Source organism: Panthera pardus, unplaced genomic scaffold, assembly GCF_024362965.1.
Source record: "Panthera pardus isolate Hobbes unplaced genomic scaffold, ASM2436296v1 HiC_scaffold_13, whole genome shotgun sequence".
NCBI classification, from domain to species: domain Eukaryota; kingdom Metazoa; phylum Chordata; class Mammalia; order Carnivora; family Felidae; genus Panthera; species Panthera pardus.
The window spans coordinates 121,734,134-121,752,429 of NW_026526688.1; the positions used below are offsets into that span (position 1 = coordinate 121,734,134).

Below are 18,296 nucleotides of genomic sequence, written 5' to 3' on the forward strand. Positions count from 1 at the left end.
GCGTAGGAAGTGCTTCCTGGAGCACGGAAGAGGTCACAAATCATGTGACGACGGCTTTTGGAGGAGACTGTTTTTGAAGCTGTCCCTGAATTTGCAGCTGAGAGAACACGGCAACCCAGCAAACCAGGTAAGTCGAGCCGCTCTGCTCGTTATTCAGCTAGGGCCCGCAGCTGGCGCGGGCGGTGTGACGCCAGGGAAGGAGAGGACTCCTCTCCCCCATTCCTTTGGGCCTAGATCTTGGCGGGTAGAGGGTGGAGTGGGCTGACAGGCAGGGCATCCCGGCTGCCGCCTGGGTATTTGGGAACTCCCGACTTAGCTCAGCTTGCCTGGTGCGGGTCCTGGAGCCGGGGGTTCTTGCCTGGCTTTGATGGGAGCTGACCCCGCTTATCAGGTCGGAGGTGGGAAGCAGTCTTGAGGGGAGAATCACCAGGAGTTTCTCTTCCAGGAGTGGAGATTGATCCTGCGGGAGAAAGGGGTTCATCATGGCGGATGTGAGTTCCCACACAAGAGGAAGGGGAGGGTGGGGAGTTTGGTGGAGGCCTACTGGGTGGGGAGAGGTAAAGCTTCCCAAGTAGAAATGTTTCCTTTTACAGCCCACCCCGCCCAAGTATTTTCTGTAGACTCTGGAACGAGTAACTACTATAAATAGATTTGCGGGGGGGGGGTGTCCTGAGTTTCTGTCCACATGGGGATCGAAGACACTAAGGTGTCTGAAGTTTAAGAAATTGTATTCTTCCCACTCCCTAGGCCTGCGGGCCTGAGAGGCTCTGAATACCGTTTGAATTTTTAAATGATGTTTTGCTGCCTTGAATCTCCGCCCCCTCCCCCGCCCCCCAGTAAGTGGTCATGATGTTTCTAGATTCATTGGAGCAATTTGAGATGATTTCTGATACCCCTTTGGCACAGCAATAGAACCCAAGTTCTAAGTTTAGGAAACTTAATTGTACTAGTTATTAGAAACAACAGGGAATTAATACTACTAATGTTTATGTCTGTAATTTACATCCTGTTATTTTACTTACATACATGCTGGACATTCTTCTAAACATTGAATATAATATACTCATTTAATTCTTGCAACAACTTTTGTGCAGTAGGCACTATTGTCCTTGGGTTCTAGATTAGGATGCTGAGACATAGAAAGATAAAGTAACTTGCCCCAGGTTACACAGCTGGTAAGTTGTAGGGCCAAGATACCAACCCAGGCGGTCTGACTCCAGAGTTTATGCTCTTAAACATAACACTGAATGATCATTCAACATTATTATGAATGTGGTTTTTCTTTTTAGGTTGCAAGATTATGTGTTTCAGTATTTAGGAACTTTGTGTGCCTTTATCACTCCATTTTTGGGTGTCTCCCATTGTGTTTTTGAGACCTATTCTTCAGGCATACTCAAATCACTGTATATCTGTTGAGCGTTGCCTTGCAAAGGTTGTGAAAAAGGCTGTGGGTGAAATGAAGATGACTAAGGTATAATTCCTTAAGGGTTTTTAAAATTTAAAAAGTAGAGTAGGCAAGTGATCATAAATGTATATACATTGTTATGTGAAACTTCAAAGGAGAGTGGGATTACATCTCGTTTGTGTTTATCAGGAAAGCTTATTTGAAGTATTTGGTAGAGATTAGCTCTAAATGATGAGAAGCAGGGTTTTTTTGTTTTTGTTTTTGTTTTTGTTTTTAAGTAAGATTGATAGAGAATACCATTAGAGTGAATAGTGTAAGCAAAGTTTCAGAGATAGGAAAGAGAAAGATGTTTGTGGAGGAGCTGTGAGTAGTCCACTTTGGGACTGAGGATATGTTCAAGGGAGTGGTAGGAAGCAGGACTGTAAAATTAGGTGTGGACTGTATTGTAGAGAGGCTCAAATGTTAAAGGAATTTGTACAGAATTTGTTAAACAGTGGAGAGCCATTCAGACGTTGGTTCTCAACCTTGGCTGCACAGGGAATCATCTGGGAAGCACCTCTAACCCAAGTAGAGAAGGAGAATAATATGGTTATTGGCATTGTGTAGAACTGTGTGGGATAGAAATGGGAGACCAGTATACCAGTTGGGAGGCAAGTCATAAATAATAAAATAAACCTAGAGTGTAATGTCAGTTGAAAAGGAGAGGAAGAGATCATTAAAAAAAAAAAAAAAAAAAATTTAAGTTTATTATTTATTTGAGAGACAGAGAGTGAGCAGGGGAGGGGCAGAGAGAAGGAGAGAGAGAGAATCCCAAGCAGGTTCCTCGCTGTCAGCACAGAGCCTGAAGCGGGACTCGAATCCATGAACCATAAGATCGTGACCTGAGCCAAAATCAGGAGTCAGACGCTTAACCATCTGAGCCACCCAGGCGCTCCGAGATCATTTTAAAAACATTTGACTTCACAAATCATTTAGAAGTGACAAAGGTGAGGTTAGGGTTAAATACTACTCTGTGTTTCAACCTCAATAATGGGTTTGGTAGTGCCGTTAGTGGAAATGAGATTGAGGAAATCTGGATTTCACATGAAACATTGAGTGGAGTTTTAGTGTGTGTGTTTAAGATAAGAGCAGAGGTAAGATGGTGGTGATAACATGAAATGAACATTCAGGTTTAGAGAATAGTAGGGATTAGAGTTTCAAAACAACAGGTACCTGATTTACTTATGAGGACCTCATAACTGATACCTGGATTGTCAGTGAATTTCCCCAGGTGAGAGGGTATAATGAGAGGAAATAAAACAGTCTTTTATTTCTTTTTATTTTTTTTAAATGTTTATTTTATTTTTGAGAGATAGAGCATGAGCGGGGGAGGGACAGAGAGAGAGGGAGACACAGAATTTCAAGCAGGCTCCAGGCTCTGAGTGTCAGCACAGAGCCCGACCCGGGGCTTGAACCGTGAACCGTGAGATCATGACCTGAGCGGAAGTCGGACACTCAACCGACTGAGTCACTCAGGCACCCCATCTTTTATTTCTTTAGTCCTGGTTATGTTTCGTGCTTAACACTTGACACGTGTTGTTATTTATATTTACTCATGAAAAGGAACTGAGTTCCAGAGAAGTTAATTTACCCAGGATTGTTACTGCTTCTTGACCTTTTGGCTAAGATCAAGTGTAGTATCTGTTCTTACTAGCTTAATTTACCCAGGATTGTTAAAGCGATGTTAGAAAGTTTATCTGTGGACATGGAAAGATGTTCATAATATATTTCCAAGTGAACATGACAATAGCAACAGGATGTAAAATTGTATGAAAAGTATGATCTAATTTAACAGCTAATGTGTATTTACTATATGTGTATTTTTCTAGATATGCTTATAAGTTTACACGTATCTTCTCAATAAATTTTAACAGCCTTACAACATAGGTTCATGATTATTACCCCTCCTCAACAAATAATGAAACTGGGGCTTAGACAAAAAGGTTAGATAACTTGTTCCAAGTCATAGAACTAGTGTCAAAATCAGAAAGAAAAAAAAAACCCACAAGCAAGAAGGATTATGAATGATGACTTAAAGTACCTGAAATGTGGATAGCTTAGTATCTAGAGAAACGGTACAAGGCACATTATTATAAGATAATTTTATATTCTCTTTCAGGACCTGAAGCGATTCCTGTATAAAAAGTTACCAAGGTAAAAAATTACTCATTTGATATTAAATAAATTTTGCATAATATATGATTGATTATGTAGCGTTTTGTTTCTTTTAGACTAATAGTATGGTCCTATTATGCTATTATTTACCATTTCAAATAATGCTAGGTAGCACAAGAACTGTCCTTTGAATTTGCAGATAAATACCACGAGGCCTAGAGAAGTTAATGTGACTTTCAGAGGTTAACTAGCTAGTGAATGCCAGAGGGCTGTTTCATGGATCGTGCTTTGAAGTAGTTAGAGCAATTTTAAGGAGCAAAAAACCCTGAGAGCTTGGGTTTCCTGTAGTATTACTTTTAAGAGCTACTTGCTGAGTCGGCGTAGCTCGAAAATGCTAGACGTAGGCAGCACTTCATACTTGGAAAAGTCACAAGGCTTTCCTTTCCCTGCACCCAGTCCGTTTGATGTACCACTATCAATTAGGCTCTCTGTTGAGACCGGCAAACTTCCTTTTAGATATTTCTGTGATTCAAAGGACTTTGTCCCTTTAATTGAATTAAAGTTCACATTTAGTTCGGTGTAAAATAATACATAAGGACCTAAGAGAGAGGAATATAACTCAAGACACTCATTTTCACATTCCAGAATAATTAAATAACCTTTGAGGTGTAATGTAGCAGAATACGTGGTGAGATCCTTATGTTACTTCTTTTTTTATTCTCCAAATGTTTGAATTTAAAAAGTTTTAGATGCCAGTTTATTATTTCTGTCAGTAGATAAACAAAAGGAAAAAATCTCTTGTTTGGAGTTTTGGCTGAATTGTTTGTTGTGATTTGTCTATTGTGCCTTTACTGTGATTACAGATTAGTAGAAATTAATGATATTATCTCGTGGGTTTGATTTATGTATATTTTTCTATATTCAGGAAGACAATACTATTGAAGTGTTAAGTAATTGTTACCTTCGATTTCATGTTAATGCAGTACTTAAGTTCATTTTTACTCTCTTCCTTGCAGTACTTGCAAACTAGAAAGACAGGTGCTGCTTCTGTTCTCAACATAATGATTAGCAGGCGGTCCTTGCCTTGCACGGTAGTGCAGGGCCATAAAAATGACCATACAAGCTGAGACAGTGTTGTTTTTTTGTTTTGTTTTGTCTTGTTTTTTTTTTTAATTTATTTTGAAAGAGACAGAGACAGTACAAGTGAGGGAGGGGCAGAGAGCGAGAGGGAGAGAGAGAATCCCAAGCAGGTCCACGCAGTCAGTAGAGAGCCTGGTGCGGGGCTCGAACTGACCATGATGACCTGAGCTGAAGCCAAGCTTAACTGACTTAGCCACACAGGCTCCCCTGCCTTCCACCCCACTGAATAGTGCTTACTTCTTTGCATAAACATTAAAATATATGAAAGGTATAACCTTAAGATAAGGAACAGGCATCTTTTCTGTACCTTGCCAAATTGGCACACTCCTTTCTAAGTTTGGATCAGCTGCCAACAGTTTTGTCCTTTGTACTATCGATGCTATGCAAAGTTTTTTTGCCAGTGTCACTTCCTCCGGGATAGTTTCATCGGTTTCATCACAACCACTTTCCTCATTTATGTCAGTAAGTGCACTTTCACAAAGTTCCTCTGGCTGTACATCTTGCGCACAAGAATGAAAGTGGCAGCATTCTTCCAGCCAGTTACTTCTAGAACTGTGTACTTTCTATTTGAATTTCACCGCCAGCATTGTCACTTCTCCTCCCTTTGCTGTATTTCATCTTTATTAGCCAGTTCCCTATTTCAGTTCTTTTTTTTTTTTTAAGTTAGTTTATTTTGAGGGAGAGAAAGAGCGGGGGAGGGGCAGAGAGAGAGGGAGAGAATCCCAAGCAGGCTCTATACTGACAGCATAGAGCAGGGCAGGGGCAGAAGGAGAGGGAGGCACAGAATCTGAAGCAGGCTCCAGGCTGTCAGCACAGCACAGAGCCCCATGTGGGGCTCAAACCCACGAACCATGAGATCATGACCTGAGCCGAAACCAAGAGTTGGACACTTAACCAATTGAGCCTCCCAGGCACTCCCTTTTTTTTTTTCCTTTCTTTTTAATGTCACATGCTTTATTTTTAGAAGACACAGGGAGATCACAAAACTCCATGCTCTACTGTCTCTGCATACACTGAGTAACAGATGTTCAGTGACCAATCACCAGCACACTCTGAAAGAAGTGATGTGACTGGTTACTGACATAATGTGCATCTGTTATTTACAAAGTTATTCACATAGTGATTTGTGTGAAGAGTTAGTGAAGTTTGTACCTTATGCAGTTATTCAATTAATAGACCATACTCCCTGAAATTTGGCCCAGGGGGATAGTGTTAGTTAATTCACCTGTGGTAACTAAAATGTGTCCATACTGAAACTGTACAAAATAATGGCCTTTTGTTCTTATCTGTATCTACTTTGTTGGAAGTTCAGCATATTGAAAGCATGCTAAAGTTGACCTGTGGGGCCGGGGGAAGTATCACGCTGGCAACACAATATAGGAGCAGAAGCATAGTAGGTATTTGTATAAAGGGCATTTGTAAAAGTCTAATGAAAATCTTTCTATAGTGAAAGAAAAAGGATTGGGACCGTGTGTTTTGTTTTGTCCCCCATAATGACCAGAGCCAGTTTACCAAGGCACTTAATGGAATATGTTTTTATTCATTTTAAAATTCCCTCCTAAATATAGTTCTTGAATTTATATTTTAAAAGTCTAATTGTGACCCAAAGCAGGCTCAGGCTTTATGATAATCACAACTTTTTTGTGTTTTAAAATAACCAAATGTTTCATTATTATATGAATAAAACAAAGTATGATGTTTGGTTACTAATGCAACATTTCCTTTTTTGGAGTAAAAATGTTTGATTAAGTTTAAGGTTTAGATGTGTGCAGAATATTTCGTAATCAAGTCCTTCGAGAAGTGTAGTGTGCCTGGGCCACCTGGGTGGCTCAGTCGGTTAGGCATCCGACTTTGGCTCAGGTCATGATCTCCTGGTTTGTGACTTCAAGCCCAGTGTCAGGCTCTGTGCTGACAGCTCAGAGCCTGGATCCTGCTTCGGATTCTGTGTCTCCCTCTCTCTCCGCCCCTCCCCTGCTTGTGCTCTGACTCTCTCTGTCTCTCAATAATAAATAAACGTTAAAAAAAATTTTTTTAGAAGTGTAGTGTGCCTATTAATGCATCATACTTATTTTCAACTATTGCTAAAGTCTATTCATGTTATTCTTTGTTCACTATGTGTACAATTGGAAACACCTTTTGTATTTGTAACCTGATTTCTTTGAGTATTTTAAGTGTGTGAGAAATTTTTCTACTCTGTTGGGCATTATCTCTGTGAATTTAAAATCCATTAAAAAGAAAGTCGTTTTATTTCTGCTTCCTCTTTTGTTGCGTTAGTTGGCATGTAAGTTAATTACCCTGAAAATAGGAGAAAAGAAACCACCTGTGGTGGGGGTGCCTGGGTGGCTCAGTCAGTTAAGCCTTGGACTTTAGCTCAGGTCATGACCTCACAGCTCCACATAGGGCTCTCTGCTGTCAGGGCAGAATTCTGCTGTAGATCCTCTGGCTCTCCCCCACTCATGCACGCTTGCACTCTCTCTCTCAAAAATAAATAAGTATTTAAGAAAAAAAAAGAAACTACCTATGATGACACAGATACTTCTAAACATTGTTTTGTAGTTCTCTTTACATGCTTTTAATTTGCTTATTTTTTGAGTAGACAATATATTCATAAAGTTCAAGATTCGAAAGTTAACTGGAGGACATAGTGAGAAGTTTCCTATACCTGCCCCCCAGCTACACAGTTAACCCTCTCAGAGCCACCCATCACCTTCAAAGATACTTCATGCACCTGCAAACAAACATACATATAAGCACATACATATTTACACATACACAGAGGTCTTAGTTGAGGCTGTTATAACAAAATACCACATAGATTGGATTTCCTGTAAATAACCAAAATTTATTTCTCACGGTTCTGGAGCCTGGAAGTCCAAGATTAAGGTGCCAGCATGGTTGGATTCTGGTGAACGCCCTTTCCTGAGTTGCAGATTGCAGACTTCCCATATCTTCATGTGGTAGAAGGACAAGCTAGCTCTCTAGCCTTCAATAAGAGCACTCTTCCCATTTATGAGAGTTCCAGCTCCATGGCCTGACTACCTCCCAAAAGCCCCATCTCCAAATACCATCACACTGGGAATAGAGTTTCAACATGTGAATTTTGGGGGTGACACAAACGTTCAGTGTATTGCAAACATATACATACACGTGTCATTACATAATTTGTTGCTTCCTGTATACACTGTTTAAAACTTTTTTCATTTAACGATGTACCTTTGAGTTCAGTCCTTCCCGGTACATTTAAAGAGCTGTTTCTTTGTTCTGAATGGCTGCAGAGTATTCCATTGTATGTGTGTCATAATTTATTTAACTTGTCCTTCTTGACGACAGTTAGGTTTCCAACCTTTTCCTATTTCAACTGATGTTGCTATTGAAAAATGTACAGACTAGTGTCTGTGTGTGCAAATATCTGTGGTATATATTTTTATGTAACTTAGTTTTTAACTAAGAAGAATTTGTTTTATACGTTAACTTCATAGAGCACATTTTAATCCGTAGGTAATTTCAGGATTGAATGATAATAAAATAATACCAGTGAATGTTTATACACAGTTTTTCCATCATTCCTGTTTTTAACATGAGGTTCATAAATGGTGGTATTTATAACATTTTCTCAAATTTTAATAACACTTCTCTGACTTAAAAGTTTTTGCCAGTGGGATCTTTAAAATTTAATTTCAGGGGCGCCTGGGTGGCTCAGTTGGTTAAGCATCCAACTTCAGCTCAGGTCATGATCTCACGGTGTGTGAATTCAAGCCCTATGTCAGGCTCCGCGTGAACAGCTCAGAGCCGGGAGCTTGCTTCAGATTCTGTGTCCCTCTCTGTCTGCCCTCCCCCACTTATGCTCTCTCTTTCTCACTCTCTGTCGAAAATAAACATTAAAAAATTTAATTTCAGTATCTTAATACAAATATTTCTCATTTCTAAGTTAAAACATTAAGGTTAACACAATAAGGAATGGATAATGTGGATTATAGTAGGAGCACTGAACATTTCTGAGTAGCAGTCTTCGGATACTATAAGATAGGTGTAGGGCTAAAAGTTGGAGAATGTTTTCCCATTTTAATTTTTAACACTTTAGTTTTGTGCTCTAGGAATTCTCTAATGATTTGTTACTTAAACTACAGTAATAAATGGTCAGTGTGCACAAATGACACTCTGATGTTAATTAATAATATTTTTGCATGTTAACTATGTACTAGCTTCTACTTTACATGCATGGTTTTATTAAATTTTATGATAGCCAAATAAGTACAGTTATTCCCATTTTCATATTGTTAATGGAGGCTCACAGAGGTTTCATAGCTGTCCCCGAGTAGCACGAATAGTAAACGTAGAAGAGCCTAGACTGGACTGTATGGTTATAGTCTGGACCATTTCTCCACTGTTTCTTACGTAGGCATAGCTGAAAAGATTTCTATGTGATCTTCATTGTTTCCATCCTGTTCCTTCAGCCTGAATGATGAGCTTTCTGCCCCTCATCTCTCGACTAGTGCCTTAACATCTCAGCTTAATCACCTGTCTCAGGGAAGCCTTCCCTGACCCACTTGCCTAATCAACCCACCTTTTATAGACTCTCATACCCCACAGATATCTTAATGGCACTTGATACCATTGTCGTTTAACGTTTGTTAGCATGAGATTATTTGATTGATAGTCTCCCTCCTAGATTGTAAGCTTTGTGAAAGCAGTGACTATTTCTGTATCATGGTATCATAAATATCAAGTGCCCCAAATACTAGGCACTTGATATGGAGGGAGAGAAAGAGAAAAATCTGTCTTTTTGTCGCTGTAGCCACTACTCCTGATAAACGCCGTCATACTTCATAAATAGTGAAAGGATAATTATAACGGAGAGTTACATTGTTTTAGATCTTTATCAGTAAATTACATAAAGTTTTAAGATTATAAACATGTCAGTAATACTTTCATTCAAATTATTCAGTACTCTTATTCAGATGCATAGGTGCTTATGAGATCAATAACGGAGTTTACATAGTTTTTCAGAAATATACATGAAAATCCCCATAATGACTTTGAGGTACATGTTTTGAGAAGATGAAATGTTTCATAATCTTTTAACTTCTTTTTTTTTGTTTCTAGTGTTGAAGGGCTCCATGCTATCGTTGTGTCAGATAGAGATGGAGTGCCTGTTATTAAAGGTAAAACTGTGCACCCCACCAGTGTCACATTTGCTTTCGAGTAAAAACGTATTTATGTCTCAGTAGTGCAGAAGGCAAGCATAGAAAAGCTATTGCAGTACTTTCAGGAGATGGTCTTGGTTGGGGGGCGGAAATGTTTGCTTTTGAATGTTGAAGGCTGGGTTGGAGCTTAGGACTTAACTACATGTTGAATATATTGTGTTACCATCCAGAGTTTAAGCATGGGTTTATCACAAGCCCAGTTTTTTCTTGAAGACATTTGTAGTATAATGTAAATCATTGGTAAATGTAAGTGCTGAGACTGTGCACATATGCAGTGGGATATATTATACGTACACACTACCCCCAACACTTTTTAATCAGTGTTGCTAGTGGTTTGGGGATAAACTTCATACATTTGAATCAACATACATTGATTGTTTTGTTTACTCTTTGTGGATTTTTTGCCTTTTTACTAGAAATAAAATATTGTTTAAACTTTTACCTTCACAATTATGTTATTTAACCAGACTTTAACAAGACTTGTTCACCTAAGGAAGAGCTTGTTAACAACAACAACAAAAAAAAAACAGCAAATGTTTTGCCTATTTTTCAGCTTTTTAAAAAAGTATATATGATGTCACTGAGTCAGTATGTATTAAGACCATTTTTACTACTTCTTTCTTATCAGATGGATGGTCATAGTTCATAGGGATGCTATAATAGCCTTACCAAAGAAAGATTAAATAATGTTCTGTATATTGTTTGCAATTTATTTTCCATCCGAGGTTATTATATATGTCAGATAATTTTAGACTTTAGAAAGAAATTTTAAAAATCACCTAATTTTAGTTCTTTTGTTTTGTAAACAAAGATGGTCAAGGGCAAAGTTGCACATGAGTCAGTGAGAAGATAATAATAGAACCCATTATCTTCTGATGTGTGGGTCAGTGTGCTTTCTAACCCACCATAAAACATAGGGGTCATGGGCAAATAAGGCACCTGCCTTTTTCTTTACTCAGTTCTGTAGCAAGAGCTTTAAACGAAATCAAAATAATCTCGGATTTTCCAGCTCTCGTGTTCTTTCTTAGGATCTCTGTTAAAGCCTTAAGCTCTGAACTTACTGGTACAACTGACTTCATTCAGGCTTTTATTTTTTTTTATTTTTTTTTATTTATTTATTTTTTTTATTTATTTTTGGGACAGAGAGAGACAGAGCATGAACAGGGGAGGGTCAGAGAGAGAGGGAGACACAGAATCGGAAACAGGCTCCAGGCTCCGAGCCATCAGCCCAGAGCCTGACGCGGGGCTCGAACTCACGGACCGCGAGATCGTGACCTGGCTGAAGTCGGACGCTTAACCGACTGCGCCACCCAGGCGCCCCTCATTCAGGCTTTTAAATGAATGAAAGAAACTTGAAACCGATGACCAGCTGCAAAATTGTCAATATCTATAAGTGATACTGCTATGGGTTTTATGAAAGCAAAGATTTTTTTGAAATTTTTTGGACTATTCTAGCTTGGCTCTTGGTTAGCCAGAATATTCAGTTTATTAATAAACACACTGATCTGTGTTTTAGAGTAGAAATTAAGAAAATATAGACGTTTAGTATTCTTTAAAAAAACTTGCGAGAATCAGCATTTCTGCCTTTAGCTATTGATCACTCAATTTCTGACTGAGAAATTTATCTCGCCTAAATTGTAAGACCCGATTAGTGATAGGATTTTCAATATTGTGAAGCATAAAAGCCCTTGTGCTTGATATTTTTACTGATTTATGTTTAAAAAAACAAAGTGCAGTGAACTTCTCTGTATCCTGTCCACTGCGTAATTTTTATGTAAATCATTTGTATTTCCAGTGGCCAATGATAATGCTCCAGAACATGCTTTGAGACCTGGTTTCTTATCTACTTTTGCCCTGGCAACAGATCAAGGGAGCAAACTTGGACTTTCAAAAAATAAAAGTATCATCTGTTACTATAACACCTACCAGGTAGGTTCATAATTATTGAATGGCTTGCTGCTTTCAACTATTATTATGTCTTTTATATAAAATAGCTTATGTTACTCTAAATTTTAGTTTTGAAATGGATGCCATTAGCCTTCAAATTGGTTATGTTGAATTGTAGTAGTTTTCTTTACATTTTACATCAGGAATTAATTAATATGGAAAAGTAATTAAAAGTTTTATTAATAAAGTACATTATCCTAAAAAAGGAAGTCAGGCCACTGTTACCTCCAGTAGATGGTGCCCTTAGCTTAACAAATATGATTTCTCAAATGACATACTTTTTTTGTTATTGTGACAGATAAAAAGTTTTCCTTTTTTGGTCACATGATAAGTTATTTGTTAACTGCTGCTAATTCCTTCATTTGATTTGGAATATATATATATAATATGTGAGGTTATTAGGAAAGAATTTAGTTGCTATATACCTCTTGATCTCTGGCTGCGTTTTCTTCTTTAGAGTAAATTAGTAGCTTCTCCTTTAGAGCAGAGTTTCCCAGGGTATGATTCATGTGCTGCTTGATGTTACACAAGTGATATTTTTTATTTTAGAAGTTAACATATTTTAATGTGTAATAGGCAAAAGACGACCAACCCTTTTGACCTTTAATTTCACCGATAAGGATTAGGTTAAAGCTAATTTTAGGGGGGGTTTTGGTGTTTTGTTTTGTCTTATCTTGAGAGAGAGAGACAGAGCGCACGCACGCGCATGCTCAAGTGAGTGAGGGGCAGAGAGAATCCCACGAGGGGCACTGAGAGAGAGAGAAGCGGGGCTCCTAAAGCGTGGCTTGAGCTCACGAACCAAGAGATCAGGGCCTGAGCTGAAGTCAGATGTTTAACCAACCGACTGAGCACCCCAGGCACCCAGAAACTAAGTTTTTTTTTTAATAATAGTCGATTTAAACTTAATTTAAATTAGTTTAAATTAGGGACACCTGGGGGGCTCAGTCGGTTGAACGTCCGACTTCGGCTCAGGTCATGATCTTACAGTTTGTGGGTTGGAGCCCCGCGTCTGGCTGACAGCTCAGAGCCTGGACTCTGCTTCAGATTCTGTGTCTCCTTCTCTCTCTGCCCCTCCCCTGCTCACACTTTGTCTCACTCTGTTTCTCAAAAATAAATAAATGTAAAAAAAAATTAATTTAAATTAATAGTGGTACACAGGAAGCAGAAAAATCTTGATAGTATAACTACTTAAATGAGAAATACTGACTTTATTTAGCCATTTAATTATCAGATATTTGTGGAGCCCCTGCCATGTAATAATTGACATGCTGCTGGGTGTTTAAAGACAGATGAGGATGACACAGTCCCACTTGAAATACTTAGGCTAAGTAATGTTAATATCTCTCAGAGATAATCGGAAGTCTTTTACGGAAATACTTGTTTTCAGCTCTTTCATATTACATGATGTTACATAGTATCTTACACGTTGGTCATTTAAAAATTTTTGAAAGATGGTCGCCTGGGTGGCTCAGTCGGTTAAGCGGTCGACTTCAGCTCAGGTCATGATCTCACAGTTCATGACTTCAAGCCCCGCGTCAGGCTCTGTGCTGACAGCTCAGAGCCTGGGGCCTGTTTCGGATTCTGTGTCTCCTCTCTCTCTGCCCCTCCCCTGCTCATGCTCTGTCTCTCTCTGTCTCAAAAATAAAAAAACATTTAAAAAATTAAATAAAAAAAAAGAAATAGTAATTGGTCAGGTAATTTAAAAAATGAGGTTAAACAAAATAATCATATAAAATATGCATATATACTGTCATGAAGTGTATATTTATTTATACTGTCATTAAATAAATGCCTCAGTTGAATCCATCACAAAGATCAGGGACTCCTGGGTGACTGGGTGGCTCAGTCAGTTAAGCCATTGACTTCAGCTCAGGTCATGGTCTCGCGGTCCGTGAGTTTGAGCCCTGCATCGGGCTCTGTGCTGATGGCTCGGAGCCTGGAGCCTGCTTCGGATTCTGTGTCTCCCTCTCTGTCTCTGTCCCTCCCCTGCTCACACTCTGTCTCTCTCTGTCTCTTAAAAATGGATAAATGTTAATAAATAAATAAAAATTTTTGAAAGATTAAAATGTCTCGTTTGAGTAGCATCCTTTTTTTTTTTTTTTAAGTTTAATTATTTTTGAGAGCGAGAGAGCACAAGTGGGAGGGGGGCAGAGGGAGAGAGGGAGACACAGAATCCAAAGCAGGCTCCAGGTTCTGTGCTGACAGCAGAGAGCCTGATGCAGGGCTTGAACTCACGAACCATGAGTCCGACGCTTAACTGACTGAGCCCCAGCTGCCCCTTGAATAACATCTTAATTTAGAGCTTACTTTCTTTTTAGGTGGTTCAATTCAATCGTTTACCTTTGGTGGTGAGTTTCATAGCCAGCAGCAATGCCAATACAGGTGTGTATTAAATTAAATTAATAATAGCTTTTAATTTCTTTTTTTTTTTTTTTAATCTTTTTTAATGTTTATTTTTGACAGACAGAGCATGAGTGGGGGAGGGGCAGACAGGGAGGCACAGAATCTGAAGCAGGTTCCAGGCTCTGAACTGTCAGCACAGAGCCCAATGCAGGGCTCGAACTCACGGACCACAAGATCATGACCTGAGCCGAAGTCGGACGCTCAGCTGACTAAGCCACCCAGGCGCCCCATGTAGCTTTTAATTTCTTAAAACACCTTATCTGAGCAGTCTAACATGATAAGAATAGTAGATTTAGAATCAGAAAACGTGAATTCGTGGCCCAGCTCCACTGTCTGTTCCTTGATCTCCAGAAAAGTAACCTTTCTGGATTCTGTTTACTCTAGCTGTATAATGGAGCTGATATCTGCTTTAACTGTCTTATGGGGTTATTTTCTAGTTCAGATGAGAAATTGTATGGGTAACTAATTCTATAAGATAGAAAGGAAAATTAAACGTTATCTTCACCTCTTGAATGCAACATCTTGTTCACATTAAAACAGCCTAAAACAAAAAGAGAATGAATGGTGAAGATAACCAAACAAAATACATAATAAAATGGTCAGAGATGAGTTCAATTCCATGTAGACCAATCTATTAGAGTTTGTAAAATCTTGAACAATAGTGGGCAAGATTAATGTGATTGAGAATTTTTTTTTGTAAGTATATGCTTTCTTTATTTCTATTCCAATATTATTCATAGATGTTTTTTAATTTTATTTAAATACAAGTTAGTTAACATATAGTGTAATAATGATTTCAGACGTAGAATTTAGTGATTCGTCACTTATATATAGCACCCAGTACTCATCCCCACAAGTGCCCTCCTTCATGCCCGTCACCCATTTACCCCATCCCCTCCCCCTTTACCCCTCCAGCCACCCTCAGTTTGTTCTCTTTATTTAAGAGTCTCTCATGGTTTGCCTCCCTCTCTGTTTTTATCTTACTTTTTTTTTCCTTCCTTTCCTCTATGTTCATCTGTTTTGTTTCTTAAATTCCACATATGAGTGGAATCATAGCATATTTAATTATGATTGAGAATTTAAAGAGCGTGACTAGGATGAACATATATGTGTTCTTTGTGAGGGTTGTAGAATTAGAGAACAAATACTAGGAGGCTGTACATTTTATAGTAGATCATAAGATCCCATTATATCCAGTAGCCTTCACTGGGCATTTATGTATAAAATAATGATTGTATTCTGTAATTTATTAACTCATTTTTGGGTAAAGTAGGATTTTTTTTTTTTTTTTTTAGTATTGTCTCCTTTAGATTTGACTGCTTTTTAGAACTGTTATTTGAGCAAATATAAATATTTGTTATATTTCCAAGTTGTTTGAGCAAGTTCTATTTCCAGCTGTGTCACTGAAACCTGTCTTTACATTCCTCATCTTAAAGTGAGGGGTTAAGATTGGATGATCTACAATGTCTCTTCCATTTCTAAATGTTTTGAAGGTGTAAAATGCTATATGTGAAAACACTTTGTAAATTTTATAGGATGGTAGTGGTGTCGATATTTTAAATATGTTAAACCTCAGTTGTGATAAATCACCATCATGTACTAAGTCATCAGTTATAAATTTTGATAATGTACAGAAATATATTTTAGTTCCTAGAACATTTTTTGAGAATCCCAGATGCTTTTATTTTATTTTTTAATTTTTTAATGTTTGCTTATTTTTGAGAGAGAGAGAGAGAGAGAGTACATGAGCAGGGGACGAGCAGAGAGAGAGGGAGACAATGTGAAACAGGCTCCAGGTTCTGAGCTGTCAATACAGAGCCTGACGTGGGACTCGAATGCACGAACTGCAAGATCATGACCCGAGCTGAAGTTGGATGCTCAACCAACTGAGCCACCCAGGCACCCCACAGATGCTTTTATTTTTATTTTTTTTCTTGTCAATATTATTTTAGAGAGAGAGAGCGTGGGGTAGGGGCACAGAGAGAGGAGGAGAGAATCTCAAGCAGGCTCTGCCAGTGCAGGGCTCTGTCCCACAACTTTGGGATCATGACCTGAGCCAAAACCAAGAGTCTGATGCTCAATTGACTGAGCCTAGAATCTCAGATGTTTTTAATATTCTGCAAAATAGAGGAAGATTTTTGAGCATAAAACAAGCAGTGTAAGATACATAGCTTTTCACTCTGGTAAACTAAGGAGAAGCTAAATACGCTAATTTCTAGACTACTTTGTCTCCCAGATTCATCACTAAATTTTAAACATGGAAGTGTATTTTTTCTCCTTATACCATTCATCTTTAAAATTCATTCTTTCACTTGACTTACCCATTTATGCTTTAGATTTGCTGAATTTATAAAATAAATTTCTAATTATTTTTTTGCTTACGGTTGAAGCAGCCTGTTACATATATTTTGATAAAGTCCATTAAAATTTGTTCAGGAAAAAAGTGTAGCTTTTTAAGTAAAAATCTTGTATCATTTCTGAATCTGTACAGGTTTTGAAATAGTAAAGTATAAATTAAAGTTTTCCTTTCAAAACTGTAACGAAGTTACAGTATATATAATTCATTTTATATCTTCTTATACATAAAAATATTTTTTGTTTATTTACTTTAATGATGAAAATAAACTTCTTAATACGGGGTTTTGATCATTTAGAATTACAATATCTTGCTTTAGTTATGGGGATTAAACTAGATCTTGTGTGCTTTTTAGTAACTAAATTTTGACAGGAAATTTAAGTCAAAGACTTTCAGGAATATTTTTCTGATGTTCTAATTTTTTTAATCTCTGTTTTAGGACTCATTGTCAGCCTAGAAAAGGAACTTGCTCCATTATTCGAAGAATTGAGACAAGTTGTGGAAGTTTCTTAATCTGGCAGTGGTTTTGATGTTCACCTGATTTTCATTATAACAGACACAGTATCAATCCAGCAATCTTTAGACACAACAATACTTATATCCATATACTCAAGAAAGGGCCCCTTTCCCACCTTCTTCCACTAAAGAAAGAGCCTAGAGATACAATTTATGGACAGATTGATTGTTATCTTTTCTTGTGTAGGGTCTTAATTTAGTGAGATCTGGGGATAGCACAGAAATGGTTCAGTACATCACAGCTCCCATGGAGTTAGTCCAGTCACCAGATATGCATGAGATTCTATTCATTGGGTCAGAATCAAAATGGTACTTTGATCCACTGGAGCCATTAAGTGCTCCCTATTGTATAATATGCCCAGGCCTGCAGAATGAAGCAGACCCTTTTTATTGTGAATAATAATGAGGACATATTTTTCTTTATATTGTTTTATTTCTTTGCATTGAGTGTGAGGAAGATAAAATGGCTTAGTAAAAGTAATAAAATCCGTACAATCACTAACTTTTCTATGTATATATTATTTTGCAATATAGATGAATATTACTAACTGATTTGATTCTTCTCAGAGGGTGCTGCTCTTTAATGAAAATGATAGCTAATTTTTTTTTTCTCCACTCTGCTTTCTATAACCAGTCAGTGTTTTAATGTTTGTGTGTTCTTTATAAAATTTAAAAGTGATTCATTATTGAATTGTTTCCAGTATTGGTGTGTATGTAAACATGGTAGTGCAGCCACTTTTTTTCATACATGAGTATAAATAAAATAGTATTTTTTAAAGTATATAGTTTGAGCACTAAATAGGTTTCTTTAAGAATATAGTTCACCGAATTCACTCTTTCAACTACATGAATAAGTAGTGTTTCTTATAGACATCGGTTTGGAGACTGTTTTCCGCACCATATGATGTCAATTGGAAAGTACACTGTATTCATGAGCCTAATGTAATCTCTACAAAAGAAGTGTCTTGGATCTGGAATAAGCCATTTATATTCAGGAACGCAGTCCATCATTCAGAGTTGGTAGTTTCTTCCTAGGTAGGTTCTTTGACAGAGTTCAGTTCACACGCATTGAGCACCAGTTATTGTGCACCGTTTCCCAGAGCTGCCACGCTGCAGCATTCTAAGGAATACGATTCATATTTCTGTGCTCCAGGGGTGCCTTGCACGTGGA

The 18,296-nt window shown here is 37.9% G+C and overlaps 1 protein-coding gene and 1 pseudogene across 1 annotated transcript; both read left to right on the forward strand.

Annotated features, from left to right (window-relative positions):
- The first annotated feature begins 15 nt into the window (after nt 1-15).
- Nucleotides 16-17,906, forward strand: LAMTOR3 (late endosomal/lysosomal adaptor, MAPK and MTOR activator 3). The gene is made up of 7 exons (XM_019415741.2): nt 16-127; nt 446-491; nt 3,564-3,598; nt 9,803-9,861; nt 11,699-11,832; nt 14,169-14,232; nt 17,049-17,906. Exons 2-7 carry the CDS (start codon nt 483-485, stop codon nt 17,120-17,122), a joined length of 375 nt encoding a protein of 124 aa, XP_019271286.1. The 5' UTR covers nt 16-127; nt 446-482; the 3' UTR covers nt 17,123-17,906.
- On the forward strand, nt 3,047-3,223 carry LOC128776847 (U2 spliceosomal RNA; annotated as a pseudogene).
- Nucleotides 17,907-18,296: the final 390 nt, after the last annotated feature.

Coding starts and splice junctions, on each gene's coding strand:
- LAMTOR3 (XM_019415741.2), top strand. Junction 11,833..14,168: donor GTTACTATAACACCTACCAG/GTAGGTTCATAA, acceptor CTTTCTTTTTAG/GTGGTTCAATTCAATCGTTT. Junction 14,233..17,048: donor CAGCAGCAATGCCAATACAG/GTGTGTATTAAA, acceptor TCTCTGTTTTAG/GACTCATTGTCAGCCTAGAA.